This window comes from Berghia stephanieae, chromosome 2, assembly GCF_034508935.2.
Source record: "Berghia stephanieae isolate SIO BIC M18660-M18661 chromosome 2, UCSD_Bste_1.3, whole genome shotgun sequence".
NCBI lineage: Eukaryota > Metazoa > Mollusca > Gastropoda > Nudibranchia > Aeolidiidae > Berghia > Berghia stephanieae.
Window position 1 is genome coordinate 20,430,913 of NC_088361.1, and position 27,500 is coordinate 20,458,412.

At 33.7% G+C, this 27,500-nt stretch overlaps 1 protein-coding gene across 12 annotated transcripts in view; it reads right to left on the reverse strand.

Annotated features, from left to right (window-relative positions):
- The window catches only part of LOC144964457 (unconventional myosin-IXb-like), a 150,690-nt gene that overhangs the window by 19,721 nt on the left and 103,469 nt on the right, over nucleotides 1–27,500 (reverse strand). For 3 of the 12 annotated variants that reach the window (XM_078898741.1, XM_078898736.1, XM_078898744.1), the window contains 14 exons: nucleotides 26,293–26,484; nucleotides 25,575–25,769; nucleotides 24,783–24,831; nucleotides 19,682–19,783; nucleotides 13,967–14,237; nucleotides 10,394–10,447; nucleotides 7,490–7,582; nucleotides 6,467–6,621; nucleotides 5,303–5,473; nucleotides 4,581–4,697; nucleotides 3,776–4,030; nucleotides 2,615–2,720; nucleotides 1,985–2,055; nucleotides 62–248 (listed from right to left, as the gene is read on the reverse strand). In XM_078898741.1, coding sequence (XP_078754867.1) covers nucleotides 62–248; nucleotides 1,985–2,055; nucleotides 2,615–2,720; nucleotides 3,776–4,030; nucleotides 4,581–4,697; nucleotides 5,303–5,473; nucleotides 6,467–6,621; nucleotides 7,490–7,582; nucleotides 10,394–10,447; nucleotides 13,967–14,237; nucleotides 19,682–19,783; nucleotides 24,783–24,831; nucleotides 25,575–25,769; nucleotides 26,293–26,484 — 2,018 coding nt within the window. Of the gene's footprint in view, nucleotides 1–61; nucleotides 249–1,984; nucleotides 2,056–2,614; nucleotides 2,721–3,775; nucleotides 4,031–4,580; nucleotides 4,698–5,302; nucleotides 5,474–6,466; nucleotides 6,622–7,489; nucleotides 7,583–10,393; nucleotides 10,448–13,966; nucleotides 14,238–19,681; nucleotides 19,784–21,592; nucleotides 21,692–24,782; nucleotides 24,832–25,574; nucleotides 25,770–26,292; nucleotides 26,485–27,500 lie in introns of all 12 variants that reach the window. The other 9 variants (XM_078898742.1, XM_078898737.1, XM_078898746.1 and 6 more) reach the window with 4 other exon arrangements.

The following is a 27,500-nucleotide window of genomic DNA, read 5'->3' on the forward strand; positions in this document are numbered from 1 at the left end:
ACCGATAGAGAGAGAGAAAGATCTTTCTTATCTGTATCCCCATTACCGAAATCCCACCCACCTTCTTCAAACAGGGCCTTGAGTTCCTTGATCTTTGGGGCAGCCCCAGACTTGCGATAGATGCCCTCCGTGTACAGGCCGATGGCTTCGATGGCAGACATAAGGCGGTCACAAATGACGGGGATCCTCTGGGACTCGCTGACTAGAGACTTAAGGGGGGCTCCAAACATTTGGTTATTCAGCTGGTTCTAAAATGGGGGAGAGAGAAATTGGGGAAGGAGGAGGGGGTTGGGATGGGGGAAAGGCATTCATGTTTGTTGTTTTGTTTTTGTTTTAAAGGGTTTTATGGCGCTTGCAACACATTAAGGTCATATCAGCGCCAGTAAAAGGAATAAAATGGGATAGTAAAAAGTTCTAGAATTACAATTAAAGCACCCTAGAAAAAGAAAGACAAAGAGGAATTGCTTGCTGTCCTTGGATAGGGCACTATTCTATCGCAAAGTACTTTCTACCAGATCTAATAGACCCAGCTACCCAACAATCACTGCTGGGTGGACAAGGGGGTCAGAAAAAAAACCCGGACTGCACCCATGATTGATCTAAGTCCCTTTGTGTGTGACACCAGTGCTCTACCAACTGAGTTACCGGGACCCCCAGAATCCAACGAGTAATGAGTAGTGTAATTCATAGACCTGTAAATGAGCTCTACAAAAATTGACTGAAACTCTTCGACAAACTGAAGATTCAATTATTTTTTTAAAAAATAAGGGCATCATTGGAGAGGAGAGTGAGAAATACAATACATTAAAATAGTGGGTGTTATTTCTTACTGGAAGAATGACTGCCATAATTTGATGTAGAAGGAATGTTAAAATGGCGCATGTCATTCATATAGGTAAAGATGACTTCATCAAAGTCATATTCCTGCCTCTGGAATTTTTCTGACTAGTCAGAAAAATAATCACCATTATCATCTTTAACTTCTAGCCATGACCAATTGAATTTATTCCTCACATCTTTATCGATGCTCGACAAGTCTGAATTGCGACTCACGAACAGCTCAGGCATTGTGAGAACATTCGAATAATGTAGCAATGAGCAAACTTAATTTTCAATCAGTTAATGACAGAAAAAAAAAACTTAAATAAATATGACTTCTGGCCAATACACTGAATTATTAAGTAGAAGTGAATTATCATCACAATGAAGAAACTTCGGCAGGCGTAGCGGAAAAATTCAAAGAATCGAAATGAAGGTAAATCGCCACAAAACAGCAATCTCGCTTGGGCTTGAGCAAAACAATGGCAGAAAACGTCCTGATTTGCACGGGAATTAATTAGGCTACTTACCATTGTTCCTTATAATCAATCAGTGAAGAAACGGTCAACCAGTTTGTTTACAACGTGAGGCAATCGAAATGTGCTTGTAGCAATCTATCCTAATCTAACTTTCGATTTAAAGGTGTCTCCCAGTATCATCTACTAGAGATGTTACTTCCGGCATTCGCATTTTACTTTTTTTATACTTTTAAAACCCAGCTTGTAAATGTGGTCAATTTTGGCTTAGATGAAACAGTGAAATTTATCGCTCGGCGGCTCAGTTAAAATTGGCTACCGTTGGGATCACGACAGGTTGGAAAGTGAAAAAATAATTTAAAGAAGGCTGTGTGAAATTACACTGGGATGTGTTCAGTCACGCCAATTCTAAAAAGCGCCGCTTAGCCTTGGCAATAAATCCATCGTTAATATAAACGGCTCCCATGAGCTATGCGTAGCATTATGGAACACTCCTAATTACTTTACGGTCATTCGAGTACGACTTGTGAATTCTTTCTTTCTTCACTTCTTTCTTTCTTTCCTTTTTTTTAAATATATGAATTTAACAAATTGACTGATTTCAGTTAATTGACTGAGAATTTACAGGTCTAAATTCAATATAAAAGCAACAACAACATAAAAAGGACGAAACATCTACACAGACTCACCTTGGCTGACACAGCTTTACAAGATGCATTCAATTTGATATAACACTTTTTATGGCAAGCCAACTTGCAAACTGGGGAGGAATGAATGAAGGGAAGATTAACAGGATACTAAGGTGTGAAGAATCTGTGGACTGTAACAAGTAATAAACAAAAAAAAATGAATAGGACAGCTTCAGAAAAAGAACAAAATACCAAACATGAACATTCTTTTTGTTTACATTCCAAGATCTTATAACAGAAAAGGCGAGCTTACTTCTTCTCTGACGTCTATCTGGGTATTTAAGTAATGTATTTATGTTTTGTTTTTTTATGTTGGGTGAAGAAGGGTTTTGAGCCCAAAATGTTCCGTGTTTAGTATTTTGTTCTTTTTTCAAGCTGTTATCTTTTTTACTTACCTTTTCTCACTAAAGACGCCAGGTATCGATTTTATCTTAAAAAATTTTTCTTTACAGATTTACAATCACAACAATATAAAACTCTTTGAAAAAATAATCAATAATCACTATCATCCTTAACAAAAGTAAGTTTCTTTTATAATGTTTTTTTTAAAAAAAAAAAGGGGGGGGGGGGAAGGAGGTGAGTTTTTTTTTAAAGTGTTACTGACAGATAGATTGATAGAAAAGCAATTACCTTGACAGACATATCCCTTCTCAGTCATCCCGATGAAAGCACTGCACACCTCACAGCATGTACGAATTCTGAATTGGACTTGTTCAAATGAGTGTCCTTTATGGGTCTGAAATATTGATTGAAAGGAATTGTCAGGAGACGGGAATGTACATCTTTATATATGGATGAGAGCTGCTTTTATTATTATTATTATTATTATTATTATTATTATTATTATTATTATTATTATTATTATTATTATTATTAGTATTAGTATTATTCTTCTTATTATTATTATCATTATTAGTATTAGTATTATTCTTATTATTATTATAATTATTATTATTAATATTATAATATTATCATCATCATCATCATTATTATTATTATTATTATTATTATTATTATTATTATTATTATTATTATTATTATTATTATCATTATTATTATTATGATGATGATGATGATGATGATGATGATGATGATGATGATGATGATGATGATTATTATGATTATTATTATTATTATGATTATTATGATTATTATTATTATTATTATTTATTATTATTATTATTATTATTATTATTATTATTATTATTATTATTATTATTATTATTATTATATTATTATTATTATATTATTATTATTATTATTATTATTATTATTATTATTATTATTATTATTATTATTATTATTATTATTATTATTATTATTATTATTATTATTATTATTATTATTATTATTATTATTATTATTATTATTATTATATTATTATTATTATATATGATTATGATTATGATTATTACCCACTAGACCACATAGTTTCTATCTTCAATGTACTGAATCTGCAACAGAATAGATTGGATTGGATTCGATCCTCTCACCCATGTGGTCTACTGGTATGACACTCACTTTTGGATCGGAAGTTCACCGCATAGTTGAGTCCTTGGAAAAGGCTCTTTACTCGTATTCTCTCACGTACTCAGTTGTAAAATGAGTACCTGGCCGTTTACAGCATTATATCTGTCCGGAAAAAAAATTGTATTATCGCCTAACAGGCGTCATGTCACATCCTACATGTTAAGTATTGCTGTTGGCCATGGACCCCTTGTATAGTTATTTGAGCACGTTTAGTGGATATTGCGCTATATAAAAGCTCAAGTTTTTTGTTTTTTTAATTACCAAAATTCCTTCTTGATGTTTGTTCTTGTTCTTGTCCCTTTTCGGATTCTTCTTCTCCATCCTGGCTTTCTCCTCGGCCCTTTTGTTGTTGTCCTTTTTCCTTGACTCTTGTCGTTTCCGGAATTCGTCCAGGAAGCCCCTGAATGCGTTCACAGCCAGCATCAAGGGGGCTGCCGGTTCCTGCTTCATTTCAGCCTCCATGATTTGACGGAATTTTTCAAATAACTCTCTGTATTTGATATTATGGGTCTCTTTCTGTTGTTGGGTTTAGAAAAAAAATATAAAACGGAAAGGAAGGGGAAGGGAGGCAAAATTAGAAAAATAAAATATTTTTTTCACAATACAATTTAAAAAATTAAATTAAATTCAACAATTTATTTTTAAGAGTAATTATTGTCAATATTTTCTCAACCAATCATAAATAAATATTGTCTGTTTATTTCTTTATTTTAATTTGTTTGTTTGCTGTTTTTTGTTGGGTTTTTTTTTTTTTTTTTTTGTTTCTTATTTTTTTTTTGGGTTGCTTTTTAACTAGCTAGTAATCCCAATAGACTGTTTAAAATTTTAAAAATCATTTAAATAGAACTTATAACTTTAAATCTAAATTTTTTAAAAACTAGTCAAAGTGATACGAGGCTGCTAGAAGCTGTGGACTGTAAAAAGTAATAAACAAAAATGAACATAACAGCTTCAAAAAGAAGGGTTTTGAGACAGAAACGTTCTATGTTTGGTAGTTTGTTCTTTTATGAAGCTGTTATATTCATTTTTGTTAATTACTTTTTTTTTTGTTAACTCCAAGACTTACTGGCGCCTCTAAAGCTATGATGGACTTGAGATCCAGCCTGAATTTTTCTAGAGATCTTCTGAATATCGTGTCAAACGTATGCTGCGTTCCAGATGGTTCTTTGTAGTGTTGATTTTCCTGTAAAGGAATGTAGTGAAAATCGTAAATAAATGTAAACATGAATAAATCATGATCTATTTCTATGGTAGATTCACCTCTTGCTAGCATAGCTGTCAAGAACAACATTATATTACCTCACTGTGGGTCTTTGATATTCATTCCCCCATAATGAATTATTATCAATTTTTTCATTATCATCATCATCGTCGTCATCATAGTAATTATAATTACTTAGAATGACTCATACACAAGAGTGTTTTTTTTATATTGGGGACTGGTTTGTTATTTTGCCATCTCTCTCTCTCTCTCTCTCTCCCTGTCTCTCTCTCTCTCTCTCTCCCTGTCTCTCTCTCTCTCTCTCTCTCTCTCTCTCTCTCTCCATCCTTCATTCTTTCTTTCTTTATTTTATATAAATTGAGTATACATATAAAACTTTTTTTAAAAAAGAAGGAAATACTGGAATAACCCAAGCGTCAGCCGCATTGCAGCGCCGCAAATTGAGCTAGGGTGGGGTGACTTGCTCAAGGCCACACAGTGCAGTGGGTAATCGAACTCACGTACGAAGCAAAGGACCGTGCCGCTGATCCACGCTGCCCCCTATGTCTTCAAGAAGAATCCCCTACCTTTTGAGCAATGAATTCATCCAGGTATCCGAGTTCCCTGATGTCGTCAATGACCAGGTCGTCCGAGTATTGCCACTCCGTAAGTTTGACGTGAATCTTAGACTGGGGAGACTGGCCGCGTGTTTTGGTTGTTCTCTTTGGCTTCTTGGGGGCTTTACGAGAACGTTCACGCTGAAAGTTTAGAGATATGGTCAAGTAAAAAATTTGATATATAAAATTCTCCTCCTCCTCCTCCTCCTCCTCCTCTTCCTCCTCCTCCTCCTCCAACTCCTCGTCCTCCTCCTCCTCTTCTTTCATTATTTACAAAAATAAGGAAAACCCAAAATTTTAATGCTCTTCCCAAAGGCCGACCGTCAAGATATCCAATTCCCGACTCAAACCCTTGGACTTAACTCTTGGAGTGCTGAGGTTTTATTCCCAATTTGGTCACAAAATGGCTGACACCTGATTGAGGCAGCATGAGAATGACAAGCTAAGAAAGCGACATTCAATTTTTGCGCAAAATATCAATTAAAATACCCCCCTAGGGCCAATTGAATGATCTGATGGAAGAAATGATACCATTGGTTCAATTGATAGTACTTTTGTAGAAAGTTGAATTGGATTACATTATTATTTTTGCCTGTAGAGCAGATTCTGTACTGGCCGCAATGGCGTTGAAAGAGTTAAATAAGGTCATATTGAGAGTCTGATATTGCACCGCTACACAACAGAGACATACTGAACTAAGCACAATAGTAGTATCGGTCAGCTACACTTCTATGTTCAAGGTATCAATCCAGGTTCTGAAGTCATCATCACATTTGTTGATGGTTTCAAATCCCCCTTCAAGTTTTGTCTCTGGGCAATCTAGTACGAGGTGGTTTGCATCTTGTGGTGCTTGGTTGCACTTTGGGCATGTTGGTGATTCTTGGAGCCCCCATTTGTGCATGTTGGCAGCTGTTCTTGTATGTTTTTACCGTAGTCTATTTGCAGCTACCCAGTATTTTCTTGGTTGATCCTGTAGACCTGGGAGACTTTTACAGGGATCTTCAATTAGTTCCCCTCCTGTTGGGTTATTCCTTTTCCATTCCTCGCACCAGGCTTCTTGCGTTTTGTAAGCACAATAAAACTAAAATAAAAACAAACAAAAAACAAAAAAAACATAATGAATTCAACACTAACCCAAGGCAATATTTTGTGGGTTTCCAAAGCAAAGAACGGGGATCCCTTGATGTGTGCCCTGTCCGTGATCATCTCGTTGGGCTGGTGGTGAGGCATGCTGGGTAAGGAAGGGACGGGTATGGTTGGAAGTACGCTCACTCCTCCTATGATGCCTTCTGGGAAGAGTGGAAATAAACCAGGGAGTCGATTATTCGGTGGTTGCATATCAAGCACAAATTGCTGTTTTGTTTGTTTGTTTGTAAGGGTTTTACAGCGCTTGCAACACATTAAGGTTATATCAGCGTGAGAAAATGGGATAGGAAACAGTTCTAGAATTACAATTAAGGCACCCAAGAAAAGCTAAGACAACGGGGAATTGGTTCAAATAGGAAACAGTAGATTCCAAGAACACACTATCAAAGTACTTAGTTTGAGATCACCTAAAAGTCCAATCCAGACACAAGCGCAGGTCCCCACTAAGAGGAATACACTCAAATGTTTACAAATCATATATAATATGTAAACAAAACATAATACAGTGCATAACAGAGAGATGATTTACAAGGAAAAAATATCATCTCCCAAAACTCTAACTATACATTTGACTGTTTCCCTTTCAGCCAGGGTATCCGGCCAAGGCCAGGACAAAACTAAGTAATCTCATTCCAACACAGAGAGCATGCTGGAAAACAGATATAGGGGGATAGTAGACACAGCAAGTACATCCCTACCCACTATGGGAGGCCAGGAACCCCACCCAGAATCAATTATGTTTGTTTCCATTCACTAAAGAAGAAATAAACAATTCATTTTTTTGTCAACAATGACTGGGATTCGATTTTCACAACTTTAAGGGGGAAAAAATAATGGTGATTGTTTGTCCAAATTTTCTTACAGTATAAATTTTCGGGGCAATTGATGAATACAGGAGATAAGTAACTTTAAGAAAGGTTTTTAAAGCACAAAATCAGCAAGCAACCAGAATTCATGTATGTTAAAAAAAACTGTGGGCAAAAACACGGATTTGATAAAGAAGCTTCTCACTGGTATCTCCAGGATGTCTCTGTGGAGACAACATTCCTGTAGAAGACGTTCCTTCTGATTCGTCCTCACTGTCATCCTTCTTTCCTTTCGTACCTGAGAAAATTAAACAACACAAATGGATGGAACAATCTTTTTAAAATATTTAAAAGAATTTGAAAAATAAATTCTTTTTTTTTTTTTCAAAAGGCATCAAAGGATATGCAAGAGAAGGCTAGAAAGAGTTTAACAAAAACGATATCACCATATCATACATGGTTTTTAAGTGCCTCCGTGGATCTGCTCCAAATTACCTTAATGAACTTATTGAATTGAAATCCCCTAACACCCTAACAACCTCTGTGGTATAATGGTAGCCCGTCTGACCGGTAATCAGAAGGTCTGAGGTTCGATCCCCAGTCGAGGTCGACTGATTTTTTGGGATTTTTTTTTTTTCTTCTATTTTTCTTTCTTGATTTGTCTGGCACCTTTCATACACATTTGTTCAGATCTTTATCTTAAGCTATGGAAAACTGATTCCAAATCACTTGCTGAAAGTTGCAAGAGGAATGAATGAACCATTGAGGCGTGTCTCAGATCATTTTATATAATTATTTTCACTTTTTTACTTCTAAATAATGTAAATATTAATTTATTATAATTTATTTGTTTTACAATCTTTTCAATTTTCAATTTATTATGACAATTTTAACTATTTTACAGTTTGAAATTATTCATTTATATACTTCCGTCTCCAAATTTGACTTCTCATTTTTCCTTTTTGTCTGAAAGCTTGATCTAATTGCCTTCAATGCCATGCAAAAATAAAGGCATAAATTTGAATTTGCAAAAATAATTCTTTAAAATGTGCTCATGAAATTTTTAAAAATAAATAAAGTGCTTCAATTGCATTATAAATTTTTAAAATATTTGTGCACAACAATTATAGAAATATTCCACTTGTGTTAACATTTCTCCACATTTGTATTTCATTCATCGTCATTCTATGCATGCAGTGGAATGTGTGACCGATACAATCTAATTTTTATATGTTTCCCCAAAGAAAAACTGCTTGATTCAGCTTTTTCTCCCACCATATTATTTTAAAAGAGTCCTTCAGTGTCATTTGGCCTACGGAGCCAGAGTTTATCCCAGATTCAATAGCGTGAAACAGACCACAGTAATTAATTGCTATATCCTTGGATAAGACACAAGTCTATCGCGAAGTAGGTACTTTCCACCAGCTCTAATAGAACCAATTACCCAATCACTACTTGGTGGAAACTGGGGTCCGAAAAAATCTCAACTGCACACAGGATCGATCTCAATCCCTTTGCATGTGAAGAAAGTACTCTACCAATAGAGTTAGGGGGACCCCCATAGTAGCTAAGATTTTACAAACAAAAATCTCAAATTCTTTCCGCTTCTACCCCCCCCCCCCCCCCCCCCATAATAAAAAAGGGGTGGAAAACAGTAGAAAAACAACAAAACACCCACACACACATACCCCAAAAAAAACCCTCATAGTTTTACTGAGTAAATGATTAATATTGGCTGTTGTATTTGATCCATTATAATAAGATGAGCACAAGCTTAGGGCTTTGTGACTTTCACTTTCGTCTACTTCTTTCACTACAATGCAATGCATATTGATTTATGTTTCAATAAAATTATTTTTTTAAATGCCATTCCGAAAACAAATTTGGTGTTAAATTGTTTGATTTTTTTTTTTACAATTTCAGCAATATTTGCAATCTTTAGATGTGAGAATTGGTCAATTTTCTTACAGTGACAAGACAAAAGAAAGAAAAAAATTCAAATGAAATCTCACAGCAAAGCATTTTATGACAAGAGGAGTCCATGAGTTACATGTTAATTGATAGTTATAACATAAGGAAACTGGTGTCGGGTCTTCAAACTATACATAGCGGCCAACATTTCAAAGAGGTAAAAAAAAAAAAACTGGACAAAAACTAGAGGTGCCTAAATGAGTCAATAAGATGGAGAGAAAGATAAAGGGAGTAAATGTGACTCGTATATAACGGAGCAACAAATAACAGACAACGTTTCGGCCTTTGGTCTTCTTGCCAAAACATCGTTTGTTTTGTGTTGTTCCCTTATATACGAGTCACATTTACTCACTTTATCTTTCTCTCCATAAAAGGGGACACCGTACCTAACACACAATACTGTCATGACCCAAAACAGCAGTATGTTTGGACTTTTATATAATATCATCCAAATTTAGAACTGTTTCTGTTCCTTTTTTAAAATTTGCTAGTCAAAAAAAAAAAAGGAGCATAATTCTAAGCCATGTAAGGGTCAATTTCAGACATATAAACAGCCCAGATGTTTTTTTTTCTTTAATTTTTGTCTCCAGATCTTATCAGGACAGTTGGCCACTATGAGTATAATATTATCATTATTATCATTCGCTCAAATATTATATTATGTCAGTCTTGTCAATCGCTGGAATAAATATGTATCAGTGCATGACATAATCAGTTGGAACGTGAAAATTTTGGATTATCATTTTTTTTCCCTTCATTTTCTGAAAGCATATGCTCCCCAGAGCATTTTAATCTTTATTTGAAGTAAATCGGGTGATTTTTCATTTATGGTCAGATGTATGGGAGCTTTTCTCAAATTTCATTCTTTTTCAACTTGACTAGCTGTAAAAAATATATAGAAGTGAAATTGAGCTTTTATATTTCCCAAAGATGTACAAAAAAAAGTTGATTTAATCATTTATGACAAGAACTAAACTTGGCAATATCTCAGTTCAAACCTTTTCACCTTCCAACTGATTATGTCATGCACTGACACATATTATCATTATTAGCATTCGCTCAAATATTACATTGTGTCAGTCTTGTCAAACGCTGAAATAAATATTGTGCCCATCTGGTTCTCATGCTTGGTACTTACTACCATGTCGACCTAAAAAGCGTAGAGATCTCCTCATGCTTCCCATTTTTGTCTCTAAGATTTGGAAGCGAAACCAAATTCAAATAAGGTTAAAACAGAACGTAAAGAAACTAAAGAAAAAAAAAAAAAATAATACACACACATTGTCAAATAAACATAATGGTAAAGGCACAGAAGATGGGCAAGGGGTGAATTCCCATAATATAGGGAATGAACCGTTGCTTGTTGTTGATAGTGATACCAGACTGCTAGAAGCTGTGGACTGTAAAGAGTAATAAACAAAAAATGAACATAACAGCTTCAAAAAAGAACAAAATACTAAAATTTTTCTACAGAGAAGACCTACAAGATATCTCTGTCATCTATCTGGAATTTAGTAATGTATTTGTCTTTATTGTTTTTTGTTGTTGGCTGAAGAATGGTTTTGAGCCTGAAAAGTTCCGTGTTTGGAATTTTGTTCTTTATTGAAGCTGTTACATTCATTTTTGATTATTACTCTTGTTGTTGATAAAAGCTGTGGATTCCCTCCTTCATTACATTGTACGATACTTTGGATTTTAATCCCTTTATTGCCTTCATCGTTTTGAACCATCACTCTTTTTCATATTTTTTGGAACTTTTTTTACCTTCTCAATTTCCTGACCTATAAGCTCAAATTTTTACAGCTCCTCATACAACAAATTTTCATTTTTAATCATTATGAAATATGCTTTTTATCTTTAACGTCTGGACTGGAATTGCTAAAATACTTAAGCAAATAAAGAAGCAAACTTTCGCCGAAGCCAACACAACAAGAGACTAAAGACATTAAATAGAGAGATTAAATAGAAACATATTTGACAAAAACAAATTATTGTTTTTAAATGTTAGAATAGGGATTTGATGACTTTGTTACACATATATTAATTCACACTAGGAGGCTTGTGAAGCGACAATGGGCGAATAATTCAAATTATCTACAGGAATGGCTACTTAGCAAACAGTGTCGTGTCGTTTATTAAACGAATTATTAAACCAGATAGAACAAAATCAAGGCAAGGAAAGCAGTCGGGAAATTTAAACAACTGAAACTATATAAACATCAACTGAAACAAAAACTGTCGACTCTGATAAATGCAATGGGATTTTCTAACATCAAATGTTTTCTGTAAGCATCAAGGGCCGATTAATCTCATTGCACAAATAGCAAATAGCAAACATAATTTGCTTTCAATTGGTCAAAGATAAATGCAATGAACAAAAAAAACACGGAACAGCCTTCTGTAAAAAAGCTCGATATGTTTTAGGAACAATGAAACATATGTAAGCTGTTCAACATGGCAAAACTGAAACAGTAACAAAGACGCACATCCACATCCAACACACGCACACACATGCAAAAGAAAGACCAATGCAAACAGACTAACATCCGAGTGGGGTCCAAGCATCTATATGCATGTGTTGTGCAGCATCTGGAAACAGGATAAAACATGGAATCCGTGGGTAACTAGTTATTTTATTTTCTTCTTAAATGTGCACCCCTTCTTCCTCTTTTTGTCCAAATAAATCAACTGACTCAGACTGAGTATTACTACCGACGTGCTTATCCAAAAAAAAAAAGGGAAATGATTACGACACTTTCCTCTGACTGTCGTACATCTTTAAAGGTCTATCAATAACAGTCTATAAGACAATTCCCATTTTTATACAGAGTTTATACATTTTAGCCTAGCCCATATTTCATGACGAGGCAATCATCTTCATCGTTTCACATTTGCAACCTGCCACACCATGTCAAAGTAATATATATAAGATGTGGAATGTGTAAAAAGTAATAAACAAAAATGAATAAAACAGCTTAAAAACAAGAACGAAATACCAAACACGGAACATTTCGGGCTAAAAATCCTTCTTCAGCTGACAACATAAACAATATAAACATTAATACATCACTAAAAATCCAGACAGATGGCACAGATTTGAAATCTCCTGTTTTTCTTGTTGGCTGAGGTAGGGATTTAGCCCCAAATGTTCCATGATTGGTTTTCTCTTCCTTTTCAAAGCTGTTCCATTCATTTTCGTCCACTGCTGACTTTTGTATATCAGTAATGACACATTCATTATCATCCATCGTGGCTTGTACTCTTGAGCACGTTGCCGGTCAGTTGTCTCCACGAATCACGATCGTCTGTGGTGCGCATGGAATCTGTGTTACTTTTTAAGTCACATTTGGCCATTCTGACATAATGAAACATTCATCATCATCCATCATGGCTTGTGCTCTTGAACACGTTGCCGGTCAGTTGTCTCCACGAATCACGATCCATGTCCATCCATGTCCATCCATCATCATCCATCGTGGCTTGTGCTCTTGAGCACGTGGCCGGTCAGTTGTCTCCACGAATCACGATCCATGTCTATCCATGTCCATTCATCATTATCCATCGTGGCTTGTGCTCTTGAGCACGTTGCCGGTCAGCTGTCTCCACGAATCACGATCCTCTGCGGTGCGCATGAAATCTGTGTTGCTTCTTAAGTCACATTTGGCCATTCTGACATAATGACACATTAGGATCCACAAATTTCAAACTTTCAACAGTTTTAATTGCAATTGAAGACAAAACCAGTTTTGCTTTGAGAAAGTGCTGGACGTAATAGTGGAAAAATCTCGGCAGACTGTTCTGTGATAAACATCAGGAACAAATTATATAAAAATTCTGATTATTTTTTTTTTTTTTTTTTTTTTTAAACCTGCTCCATCTTTTACTGAAAACCGTCGAATATTTGAAAACATTTGACGCTTGAGATGAGGTTTGGACTATTTCACGACTTCAGATTTCCAAAGGAATAATTTCGAACTTTTCAAAAATAACATTCAGGGAAATTGTTGGGCTTTAAATGGAGATAATATGATGATGATGATGAAGATGATGATGATGATGATGATGATGGTGGTGGTGGTGGTGCTGATGATGATACAATGATACAATGATGATGATGATGATATTGATGATAATGATGATAATGATATTATTATTTTTTTATCATAGTAAAATATCAAACAATCTGAAGAAAGAAAAACAAAGAGATGAAAATTACGGAAATCAGGAATTAAACCAAATACCAGGAAAACCCAATAGATTTGAGAGAGTTGGCAGGACTGCATTAGAAAATGTTAAGCATTTAAAGCAATCCTCATTTGCTCTACACTACCATAGACTGTGTGAATGACACCACAACAAAGACAACAAAACAAAAACAAACTCCCATCAAATTGAGAAATTAAGGAGCAGGCCCTGGGTCGAACCTCTGACTCTGGGGTAACCGATGTGGTGTAATGGTAGCATGTCTGGCCTGTAATCATCAGGAGGTCTGAGGTTCGCTCCCCAGTTGAGGAAAACTGATTTTTGGGGTGGTTTTTTTTTTTTTTTTTCAAATATTTGTTTTGTATTTTTCTTTCTTTTTTCGTCAGGCATAATTTCATACAGGTTTTTTTCAAATCATTATCAAAACTCCACCCAACGACCTGATAAAAGACAAGACCCAATTCCAATAATATAAATGTGTACGTGAATAATTCAACATTCAACCCACCTCCGACCCAATGTGTGATGTGCCATTTGGCCCGATGGAACGGACTCAAATGACCTTTGTCCTGATCCGGCGTCTGCTGGCCTTGCTGGTTATCAAACTTGTTATTCGGCTCGTCCCGTTTTTTGTTCACTATATCGCTCTGCCGGGATACAGCCGATTCAATCTGACGACGTGACTCGTCTGAAAGAGGCGTGCCTGTCCGTGGAATTACAATGGGTTGGGGTCTCCTCTTGGGATCAGGACGAGGTATTTGACGATCTTGGGACAGTTCCTGGGTCCGAAAAAAAAAACAAAAAAACAAATAAAAAATTATTTTTTTAAACATACCAACAACAACAAAAACCCACTGATTAATCTAAAGAAAAACGCCACGCATGTTATTATTTTAAAAATTAAACACTGAAGCTTTCTGCTTCTTCACCAAATAAAATACACAAAATATTCTTAGTTTTCCATTTTTTGTCTTAATGTAAATGTTGCTAATCGAAGCTCGATGAAACCCGAAACGTCCATTTTATCTGTTTTCGTATATTAAATTGAAGCTTACATTCAATTTCACATTGTTAATTATTTCTGTCTTACTGTGACAGCTTTTCTGGACCAATTCTGACATGGCTAACACGGTTTAATTAAGACAAGTCTGGAGTGAAATGATATCAAGAGGGCAAGAGTTAGTGCATTTCTTTAAATCATGTAAATTGTCTGGTCATGATAATGGACTCCTTAGTTTGCAGATATTGATTTTCACAAAGTAATTTAGTAGTAATAAGTAGGTGTGGAATGGATGAAAAAGAATATTCTTATTTTCATTTACATTGTTCTTTTTTTCCCCCTCTTTCTCTCTTCTTAGATTCTTCTCTCTCTCTCTCTCTCTCTCTCTCTCTCTCTCTCTCTCTTCTCTTCTCTCTCTCTCTCTCTCTCTCTCTCTCTCAATCTTCTCAAATTCTTTTCTTTCCCTCCCCCCCCCCCCCCCCTCTTTTTTCTATCTTCATTGCGAAGGTGAAACAGAGATAATTTATTTAGTTAAAGAGTAGAGGAAAACGAATAATAAAATAATAGTAAAAAAATGATTGATGTTTGAACAGAGGTGCTATGATATACAACTGAGTGGGATCCAAAGGAATACTGGTGAATAATAAATAGTGAAGTCCACATACTTGCATGAATATATCAATATTTTTAAAATCTATGTTCAAACGATATCTCTTCATCTTAAAAAATAATTAATAAATTTTTAACATAAAAATTGTTCAGCAAATAAATCAATAAATTAACTAATCAACCAAATGACTTATCAATCAATTTAACTAATATTTAATTAAATATATATATATATATATATATATATATATATATATATATATATATATATATATATATATATATATATTATATATATATATATAATATTTACCACAATGTTTGGGACAGTCTACATCAATGTTTCAGGCTTAATTTGCCATTGTCAAAAAAAAAAAAAAAAAAATAATAATAATTCGCTCCATTACTACATGTCGAGCACTTTTCGTACCATATTTGTATCAAACACGATTCAATTCTATATATATATATATATATATATATATATATATACTGATGAAATGAAGAACGTAGAAATGTTCGTTTCGGCTTGAAAACACATGTTCGTGGATTAGAAAACTTCCTAAACTCAGTTCACCGTCCTTTCGGCTTAAAAATATGTGAGTGAATTTATATATATATAAATATGCCGTTTATTCGTCTGAAATAGCACTGGCATTTTATTTTTCTTCTCTTTCTTTCCCATTTGCAATGTAGAGATGAAACAATATTTGTATTTTAATCGATATTGAACCATTACAGTTCAACCATTTCTATTTTAAATTTTAAATAGGTTTTCAAATTTCATCAGTTTATGATTTCATCAGTAACATAGAATTTCTATCTGTAAAAAGCATTAAAGCCAACATAATTGAAACCAAGTGGTATAGAAAGTGTAACAGGTTATTCCTAAATTTTTAATAAAAAACAGAAAGAAGTTAACATTCTTTCAAATATTTTTTTCACTCGTTCAAATTTGAATTTTTGCCAGGCGTCAAATTTTAGGTCCAAAACAAAAAACAAATCCGCAATAAAATGAATTGCAGGAAAGTTCCATGTTGATGGCTGACAGGAGATCAAAGGTTATAAAAATGTTCATAACAAACAGTCCCAATGTGGTAATAGTCATGTGGTGTAATATGAAAGCATGCACGTGAATTGAAGCAAAGCAAAATTCCATGGAAAGCATTTACTATATTCTGTGTGTGTAAAACATACACAGTACACGGATGACATTAAAAGACGTAAAATGGCACAGCATAGAAATAAGCATGGATTAAATTGCTAGGAATACAAAATACTATTAAATAAAACTAGTAAAAGTTAAAGATGGCCGACGAGTCATCACAATAATGGTAAATATTTATTATAGAGAATGTTTGGTCAATATTTATTTGTGTATCAATATTTGAAAGATTGGAAAAAATCTACAATCAGGAATCGGTTGTTAAAATTAGAAAAACAGCAAGTCATTTACATATATATATATATATATATATATATATATATATATATATATATATATATATATATATATATATATATATATATCGTGTGCTCAAAAAACAAAAAACAAAAACCAAAAAAAAACAAAAAAAACAAAAAAACAGGAAAAAGAAAGAAGAGGAAAAAAAAATCAACATCTCGCATACTATTATTCGCAGAATTTTAGTACAATTATTTCATATAGACAAAATCAAATCTGAAGCAGATGTTTACTTCTAAGGCATGGGACAAGACTGGAGAAGGCTCGGTTCGGATAAGTAAGTAGATGTATCTTAGAAATCTCATGACTGAGTTACCAAAAACAGTGAAAATTTAGATCATTTTTCATTCTCAGTATTCAAAATCTTAATTATTTCATTTCCAGTATTACTTTTCATAGTAAAATAATATCATTATCAATTGATTACTAACAAAAAAAAAAAAATTAAATTAAATTTTAAAAATAATTCAGAGAACATGAAGGCATTCTTATAATTGATTTATTTTTTATTGAAGGGAGATAATTTGGGTTTCTGGATTTGGGGTTTTTAGGTGGTTTTTTTTTTTGGGGGGGGGGGGGGGGGGGGGGGGGGGGTTTGGTTTTTTTTTGTTTATATTACTGAAAATATTGTTCTCTTAATAAAATAAGGGGGGGTTCCATTAGCTCAGTTGGTAGAGCACTCACTTCATGCACAAAGGGACCAAGATCGATCCTGGGTGCAGTCTACATTTTTTACCTTATCTCCCTATCCACCCAACAGTGATTGGGGAGCTGGGTCTGATAGATCTGGTGAAAATTACTTTACGATAGACTAGTGCCCTATCCAAAGGGTAGCAAGCAATTGCTATTTTTCCGTTTCATGCTTTAGAAACCGGGATAAACTCTGGCTCTATGGGCCTAAAGGCTCTGAAGGAATATATCCAAATTACTTATGACATGTCGTGAGACATTGTATGTTATTCGACTGTTGTAACCTCTCTTTGATGAAGAGTTCAAAATGGGCTTTTGGCCGTTATTACAAATGGTGACGAGGTAATTTGGGATTGTTTTTGGTTTGTTTTTTTTTGGTAATACTGCATCTTTTGAAAATATTGTTTTCTTAATAACATAAACAATTCAAAGCTAAAGGTAATTAAATTTTGTTTTTCACTCTTAAAATTAAATTTATATGAGGTTTCAATAAACAAACGGGCTGATTTCAAAATATAGAAAAATTTTAATCTGTCTTACAAGAAGTAGATGTAACATTGTGTGTAAGCAATAGAGTGGAAGGGGGATAAATGGCCATGGCAAATATTGCAATAGACATTTTTAAATATCATTTGGGCCAGAAAACGTTTAACTACATAGATCAACAGATTCAGATTACCCAAAAATTGTTACAAAGTCTTCATTCAGAAAAGTGAGTGGAGCAGGCACTTATGTTGATAATAACAAGATATTGAAGTGAGTAGGAAAGTGCCAGGCAGAAGACAACAGAGAATAAAAACGGCAATATACAGTAGAGTCCCAATCTCCCCCCGGCCAGACGGAGTTGTTGTACCAGTAGGGTCACGGGTTCGAACCCCCATTGCGAAGTTTTTATTGTAATATCGCCTAACAGGCGTCATGTCCCGTCCTACATGTTAAATGTTGCTGTTGACCAGGGACCCGTTGTAAAGCGCTTTGAGCACATTTCAGTGAATATTGCGCTATATAAAGCTCAATTTTTAAAAAAATAATTTCATTCTCTGTTGTCTTCTGGCACTTTCCTATTCACTTCATTTCATGTTATCAAAAAGTCTTAGACCAGAGATTTCAAATATATAATGGGGTTTTGATAATCTATAGATAAATTCAGAGATACTAAACTGCTAGAAGCTGTGGACTGTAAAAAGTAATAAACAAAAATGAATATAACAGCTTCAAAAAGAACCAAAAATACCCAATACAGAATGTTTCGGGTTCAAAACCCTTCAGCCAACAACAAAAAAATATTTAAAACATAAATACATAATTCAAAATCAAGACAGACAACAGCACCGTTGATCTGGTTTTTAAGTAATGCATTTAATGTTTCCATTGATTTTTGTTTTTGCCCAAAGAAAGGTTTTGAACCTGAAACATTCTGTGTTTGGTAGTCTTTTGTTTTGATTTTAAAAATCTTTTATATTCATTTCTGTTTTTTTATAAAGCGCAATATCCACCAAAATGTGCTCAAAGCGCTTTACAAGGGGTCCCTGGTCAACAGCAATATTTAACATGTAGGACGGGACATGACGCCTGTCAGGCGATATTACAATTTTTCGGACAAAGACAACGCTGTTAACGGCAAGGTCCTCATTTTACACCTGAGTACGGTGAGAGAATGTGAGTAAAGAGCCTTTTCCAAGGACTCAACTAAGCGCCGAGCGAGGCTCGAACCCAGGACCTTCTGATCTGAAAGCGAGTGTCATACCACTAGACCACATAGTTTCTTATGATAAATTTAGTTACCTTTCTGACCAAAATTGGGAATGAAAAGTTTTGCCATAAGCAAGAGTAATTGATAACTAATACAACTATCAGCATTGAAACAGAAATTGAATCTTTGCATTTATCCTAATTTCTACATTATTATATTTTTTTTCTAATGTGTTAAAAACATACTTGTCTTTTTGGATTTTAGCAATCAAAAACGTCATGCAATGTTAGTTGTTGAATCCTCTCTCTTCTTCAAACCATGCAAACTGCAAACTCACTTCCTGTTAAAAAATCTTCAAACTTACAAAGTTCGTACAGGAATTTATCATGACCTAAAAACCTTGATCATGTCCCAAAAGAACACATTATGTGAAGTAAGGGAACCATATGAGTTCCCGAAAGAACACATTATGTGAAGTAAGGGAACCATATGAGTTCACGAAAGAACACATTATGGGAGAAAAGGGGAAAATATGAGTTTGTCATTTTACAACCCACTTCAGGCTATAAAAGAATTTAAAAACTTGCTTTAGGCATCAATACTTCAGGTCCTTTGATGATTTCTAGTTTTTTTTTTTTTTTTTAATTGAGGAGCAAGGGGGAGGGGAGGATGGAAAGGTTGGGGTAGTACGAACCTTGTTATAAAACCACTCCAAAGTGGGAAAGATAGAAGAGGAAATATGGAAATACGTAGCCTATGGCCTCACCATTTCATCACCAAAAGACTCCTGCTTTGCAAGTGGCGCTGCACTCTTCTTGTGCTTCCATCTCTTCGATCCTCGGCCGACCACTATGATTCTTCCGTCCGACTGAACAAACATGCAAACAATTAGACAAACAAGCGGACCAATAATAATAATAATAATAATAATAAATATAATAATAATAATAATAATAATAATAATAATAATAATAATAATAATAATGATAATAATAATAATAGTAATAATAATAATAACAATAATAATAATAATAATAAAAATAACATTAATAATAATAATAATAATAATAATAATAATAATAATAATAATAATAATAATAATAATAATAATAATAATAATAATAATAATAAATAATAATAATAATAATAAAAAATAATAATAATAATAATAATAATAATAATAATAATAATAATAATAATAATAATAATAATAATAATAATAATAATAATAATAATAATAATATAATAATAATAATAATAATAATAATAATAATAATAATAATAATAATAATAATAATAATAATAATAATAATAATAATAATAATAATAACAACATTTTAAGCATGCACCAAGGTTGACGACGTCGTTGAGACTATCTATGTGCAGGATTCACGATTTAAATGTGGTAGCTGCCATTCAGATTTTCAAAACAAGAGAACGTTGATGTCATTTTTGTATATAAAACATCTTATCCACACAATGAAGTTACAAAGGTAAATACATGAATATGAAGTACAGCACAGCTTTCTGATGCCATAATAAAATGTTAAATAAAGCCTACATTTAAACTGATATTCTCTGATTACTTCAAACAAGATGGAACAAAAGTGTGATGTCAAAATACTGGTTCCAATCTCATTGGAAGTGTTTAAAAAAAGGCCATTCTTCCGAAGAACTTGATACATACATTGTCCAACTGATCTTCTGGTTTCAGAGTGATGGTATCTTATTTTCTAACCTAAATATACGTTGGACGTCCATCCTTGCTCTTTTTACGCCTCGTTATCATACGAATCTGCCTAATACATCCCGCTACTAAAATAATTTCATGCCACTTTATGATTCATTATGAAATCCTATTCATTGTTTATAAATTATCCGGAGGACTGGTTACACACTTTCAAGGAGTTATGAACCAGAAAAGAGGAAGGTTTGACATCACAACTTCCCTGCCCTATTAAAACTGTAATAAATGGTTATGATGATGTAATAGGAAATATATTCAGACAATACATACAGAGACTAGATACAGATACTATAATAATAATAATAATAATAATAATAATAATAATAATAATAATAATAATAATAATAATAATAATAATAATAATAATAATAATAATAATAATAATAATAAGCCTTGTCATTTGATAGACCAATTCTCCCTTCCTATCCAGGTTAATAGTGCTAAATACTGCTTTCTTGAATTTGGCATAAAAAATCGTTTGTTTGTAATCTAAATATAAAGCAATGTTAAATAATCGCTAGATTTAAAAATAAATCTATATCTCATTTATCCGAATAGTCTATGAGTGAAAAATATTGAAGGCCCCAAGCAAAAAAGCAATATGAAAGTCGCTAAATTTTTAAAAATTGATGACATGTTAATGTTTTAACAATTTTTCAATTCTAAGTATTTCATTTTTTTTTTTTTTTAATTGTCATCCAAGCGATATAGTAGTTAGAAGTTGAACTCTAAGCAAAATGTATGTACTGTCAAGCGCAAAAACCCAAAAGATAAAAAAATTGAGCAATGTGTGAAAAAAAGATAATGTCAGAAACATATTTCATGTTAATTATTTTGTGAAATAGTTTCTGTTTACACAAATCACAAATAGAGATCATCTGAGATTTGTTATCTTTTTTTTTTTGGTTACGGCTTTATGCTTGAGAGTACCTCTATCATTGTTTTATTCATATTTAATCTCTTCACAAGGAAAGAAACAACACCGTCATCTGCAGATCGCATCCTTTTCACAGGTTCACGCATCCTTATCTGGTGACAGAGAAGCGGTTTTATTCAATGAAAAAAAAAAACAAAGTAGACAATCTAGGCAGCGTGGCTCAGCAGTACGATCTTTGCTTCATACCCGAAAGGTATTGAGTTCGATCACCCGCCACTGCACTGTGTGACCTTGAGCAAGTCACCTCGCCATAGCTCAATTTGCGGCTGATGCCTGAGTTATTCTAGTCTTCCCTTGGAATAGACCCTAGAGGCAAATTTCCCCTATGGGCTGAATAAAGGGTATTTTATTTACTATTTTATTTAAATGAAGAAATAATATCTGCCTCAATCCAAAATGAATGGCTTCCACCCATATTTACGTGTATATGAGAAATATCACATCTCGTGCTTTTTAAATCAATGTCGTGTGATTCAATTTGGTTAAACATTCAGATAAAAATAAAATTTAATAATTTACCCATTTCCTTCTTAAATATTTGTTAAAGAATCAAATATGTTATTAAAAATTTGAATTTGGCAACATGCAGCCCACCCACCCCATCCCAAAGTTGGATATAATGACATGGTTAAAATCTGTATTCATCTGTACTTTGACAGGTCTGTATTTGTGAAAAAGTTTGAACTGAGATAAATTCAAGTTTAGTTAGAAGGTCAATTTTGATAAAAATAAATGATTAAATCAACCCTTTTTGTACATCTTCGGGAATATCAAAGCTTCATTTCACTTCTAAATATTTTTTACAGCTAGTCAAGTTGAAAAAGTATGAAATTTGAGAAAAGTTGCTGGATACCTTTCCTATACATCTGACCATAACTTCACGAAAAATCACCCGATTTACTTCAAATAAAGATTAAAATGCTTTGGGGAGCATATTCTTTCAGAAAATGCAAAAATATATATTTTTTTTAGAAAATGCAAAAATATGCAAATCCAAAATTTTCACCTTCCGACTGGTTATGTCATGCAATGACACATATGATATGTAATGTAATATGCTTTACTACTTATATTCATTAATAAGTTGAGAAGCTCTTGAGACTTTTGTTTTTCGATATAATCAGCTGACGATAAAACAAGTCGGATTGATTATTGGATTTTTTGTCATTGAAAGATCCATTGGAACAAGTAATCCGCAGGACGTTATATCTGCACGCACTTCAAGATTTATTCACAGAGCTTCTATATAGATCACTGCTGAATTTTCACCTTAATGCTATTGTTCATGTCAAAATCTTCATGAGTAGATGTGGACATTAAAGGAAGATTCAGATCCAAATGCATTTACAGGAGGCCTTGAAAATAATTTTTAAAGACAAAAATAAAGGAATTTAAACATTATTTCTCTTAGATATTATCGATTGTATCAAATAAATATGTAATTTCAAAAGCATTTATTTGAAATCCTTTTCCTTCCATTATTTACTTCTCTCAAGTTCATGTAAATGTTGCTGCTCAAAGCTCGAAGAAATAAATAACAATGTGAAATTGAATGTAAGCTTCAATTTTATATAAGAAAACAGATTTTTAAAAAGGACGTTTCAGGTTTCCCCTTGATCAACAAAACAGGATGAATGAAACACTACAGACGAATGAGATAATATGGTAGTGTAACAACGCCACTACCACATTATCTCATCCGTCTGTAGTGTTTCATTCATCCTGTTTTGTTGATAAAGGGGAAACCCGAAACGTTCACTTTATATGTTTTCGTTTATTAAGTTAAAGCTTACATTCAATGTCACATTGTTATTTTTCTCTCAAGCTCAAGACAACAACAAAAAAAAGATTAACTGGGCTTTTGCTTGGGTCCTTATGTTTATACTATAAAAATCTATATGACATGTTGACAAACAATATAATGATAACATCTTTTTCTTATGATTTGTGTTTTCCAAAATGCAGGGAATAAATTTCGGGGGAAAAAATTATGATTCAATCAATAGTTGAATCTTTAAAGTTACAATTAGAGCATTAAATATAAATCAAAATCTATCACATAAACTGGATCAAAATAAATAATCCGATCCAATTTTGAGATGTGTTATAAGCTGGATACCTCAGTCTTTAACATCTTAGTCACAAATCAGAATCCTCATTCTTACAGCTTACAATATTATTACACTATACCTATTACCAAGTTTTATTTTACCACATTATATTTACGTCTATTATGTTTATATATGTATCATTGCTGGCATTTTATACGTCTGTACAAAAATTTTCTTTTTGGATGAATAAAGTACATTATTATTATTATTATTATTATTATTATTATTATTATTATTATTATTATTATTATTTATTTATTTATTTTGCGTGAAGTCACGAATCAAACAACCACTTTACTTGTCATCAAACCTGTATATTCTTAATTATTTAAAACTTCAATTTAGAAAATGAAAATGTGTCTTTTGTCTCATTATATTCCTTTTATTATCCATTTTTTATTTCCATCTTAAAAACAAAACAATGACAATATTTATATCTGCTGTAGTGTGTGATAATGCTGTGGATTTCTATGCAAACATTCTAAATTAGCTTTCTTGTGCGCAATCTGAACAAAAATAATCTGCAATGCAAACGAATTTAATAATTATTTGTGAACAAAAAAAAAAAAGCAATATATTAAGAGAAAGTGGGATTTTTTTTTTGTACCATAAATCAAATCTGAGTGTTGCTCTGTATAAATTATTAACTTAATAGTCCAATAAATTTTGAATAACCTGATATACATATTATATATATATATATAATAAAAATGGGGCAAAATGAATAAAATCGGAAATCATGCATAACATGCACAAAAGAAGAATAAAACCTCGAGCTTCACCATGGTACTCTTCATCACCTGGATGAACTGAGCATCATCACACTCGGTGACATCTCTCCTTTTCAAATGAGTGAAATAACCTGTGCTGATATCCACTATCCTTTCACAGGCTTTCTATTCTAAAGCCAAACCGTGACAACACGTAAACATGAACATGAAGATGAAGATGAACAAAATTTACTACACCAAAAGAAAAAAATAAAGCTGTACAAAAAAACAACAAAAACAAAAACAAAAACAAAAACAAAAAACAAAGCAGACATTTGAGAGCAGACATCACAAATACTCACATCATCCTTTTCTGGAGTTCTCTGGAATATTTCTGCGATTTCTTGTACTCTGAAATTCGTTTAAGAAATATTCAAAGTTATAGTAATAGAATATCAGAAAAAGGTATAAATAATAACAGAAAATGAAGTGAGTAGGAAAGTGCCAGAAGACAACAGAGAATAAAAAGTTTGTGGTTATGGGAGCTCGAACCCGCGACCTTACTGGTACGACAACTCTGCCTGGCCGGGGAGATTGTGACACTGCCGTATGAGCTATCCACGACCCCATGTGGGAATTTTATTTATTTGATTATTATTTATGATTATCAAGAAGACATGATGATGATGATGATGATGATGATGATGATGATGATGATGATGACGACGATGATATTGATGATGATGATGACGACTATGATATTGATGATGATGATAATGAAGAGGAGGAAGAGGATGATGATGATGATGATGATGATAGTGGTGGTGGTGGTGTTGAAGATGATGAAGAAGGTAGGGTGATGATAATGATGATGATGATGATGATGATAGTGGTGGTGGTGGTGTTGAGGATGATGAAGAAGGTAGGATGATGATGATGATGATGATGATGATGATGATGATGATGATAGTGGTGGTGGTGGTGTTGAGGATGATGAAGAAGGTAGGATGATGATGATGATGATGATGATGATGATGATGATGATGATGATGATGATGATGATGATGATGATGATGATGATGATGATGATGATGATGATGATAATGATAAAATAATTTTTAAAACCAAAATTCAATCCTGACAGAGTGACCTACTTTGATGCCCGCCTTTGCCTCTGATCTTCCTCGTACTGTTCCTGATTCTTCATCCTGAACAACGGGGATGGCGTGTCTGATGAAGGCAACGGTTCAGCACACCTGTCTGGTTCGGTCACGGCCACGGCGTCATAGTTGTCTGGGGTGCCAGGAATGGGCATCTCGGATTCGGAATCTTCCAGAATGCCACTGCTCCTACAAAACAGATGATGGGATATTGTAGAATAAAACCAATTATTCATTTTAAAAAATTTTAAATTTACTTTATTCGTCCCATAGGAGAAATTTGTCTCTAGGGTCTATTCCAAGGGAAGACTGGAATGGAATAAGGCAGATGATCTAACTCGGTACCTTACGGGTACGAAGCAATGACCGTACCACTGAGCCACGCTGCCTTAATTATTCTCTCTCTCTCTCTCTTAATCTGTGTGTGTTTGTGTTGTCTCTCTCTCTCTCTCTCTCTCTCTCTCTCTCTCTCTCTCTCTCTCTCTCTCTCTCTCTCTCTCTCTCTCTCTCTCTATCTCTCTCTCTCTATCTCTCTTAATTTCTCTCTCTCTATCTCTCTTAATCTCTCCCTCTCTCTCTCTCCCCCTCCCTCCCTCTCTCCATCTCTCTCTCTCTCTCTCTGTCCCTTTCTCTTCCCCTCCCCCCCCCCTCCCCCCTCCCTCTCTCTAAGCACAACACTACTATAACTCTTTCCCACACATTCATTCCTTACTCTTCAGAATCTCGCCTTGATAATGGCCTCCTAGCATCTTCTTCCTCATCTCTCTCCTCCAACTCTTCATTGCTTCCAGCTTTCATGAGAACTCCTTCATCACTGGCAGTCGACTGGAGCTCTTCTTTCTTCTCTCTCAATGCCATCTGGTTGGTGTCCCGAAGCTCTGCCTGCTCGGACTTCTCCAACTCCCTGCAGTATATATACAATAAAATTATATTTGTATTTTAGACCTATTCTTAAAATTAGTTTTAAAAAACAAATTTTTTCAAACTCCCTGAGCTAAATAGCTACAATAGGTGTAGAAACACAAACAAAACAAAGTTATCTTATTAAAAAAAAAGAAACAAAACCAAAAAAAATACTGTTTTCCAATCCTGAATTGGGGGCTGTGGGAATCCCTTTGCTAGGTTTAATGTGTGATTCAATGTCTACATTCTCATTTCAGATTCTAGAATAAAATGAGGCAAATTAACAGCATAGCTTAACTCACTCAATCCTAGAGATTTTTGCTATTTTTCAAAAATATATGAGAATTTACATAGATAGTTTTATTCAACTACCATTAACATGTTGTTTTTTGTTTTGTTTTTAAGGGTTTTACAGCGCTTGCAACACATTTAGGTTATATCAGCGCCAGTAAAAAGGAAGAAAATGGGATGGTAAAAAGTTCTAGAATTACAATTAAAGCACCCAAGAGAAAGGAAGACAAAGAGGAACTGGGAACAAATAGGGATCAGATGCAGATTCCAAGAGCAATCCATCAATGTACTTAGTTTGAGATCACCTATAAGTCTCATCCGGACACAAGCACAAAATCCAACAAAGAGGAATACACTCAAATGCTTACATTATACATTCAAAATAGCAAACATAATAATACATAACAGAGAGATGATTTACAAGGAAAAAAATATCATCTCCCAAAACAATAACTATGCATTTGACTGTTTCCCTCCCAGCCAGGACTCAGGCCAGGGCCAGGACAAAACCAAATAATCTCTTTCCAAGACAAAGACAGAAAGCAAGTTGAAAAACAGATATAGGGGATAGAAGACACAGCAAGTACCTCCCTGCCCACTATGGGAGGTCAGGAACCCCACCCAGCATTAACATGCGAAAACTTTTAAAAAAACATTAGCTTTGATACTACGCCTATAATTTGTTTCAGAAAAATGTAATAAATAGGCATGGGGTAAACTACGGAT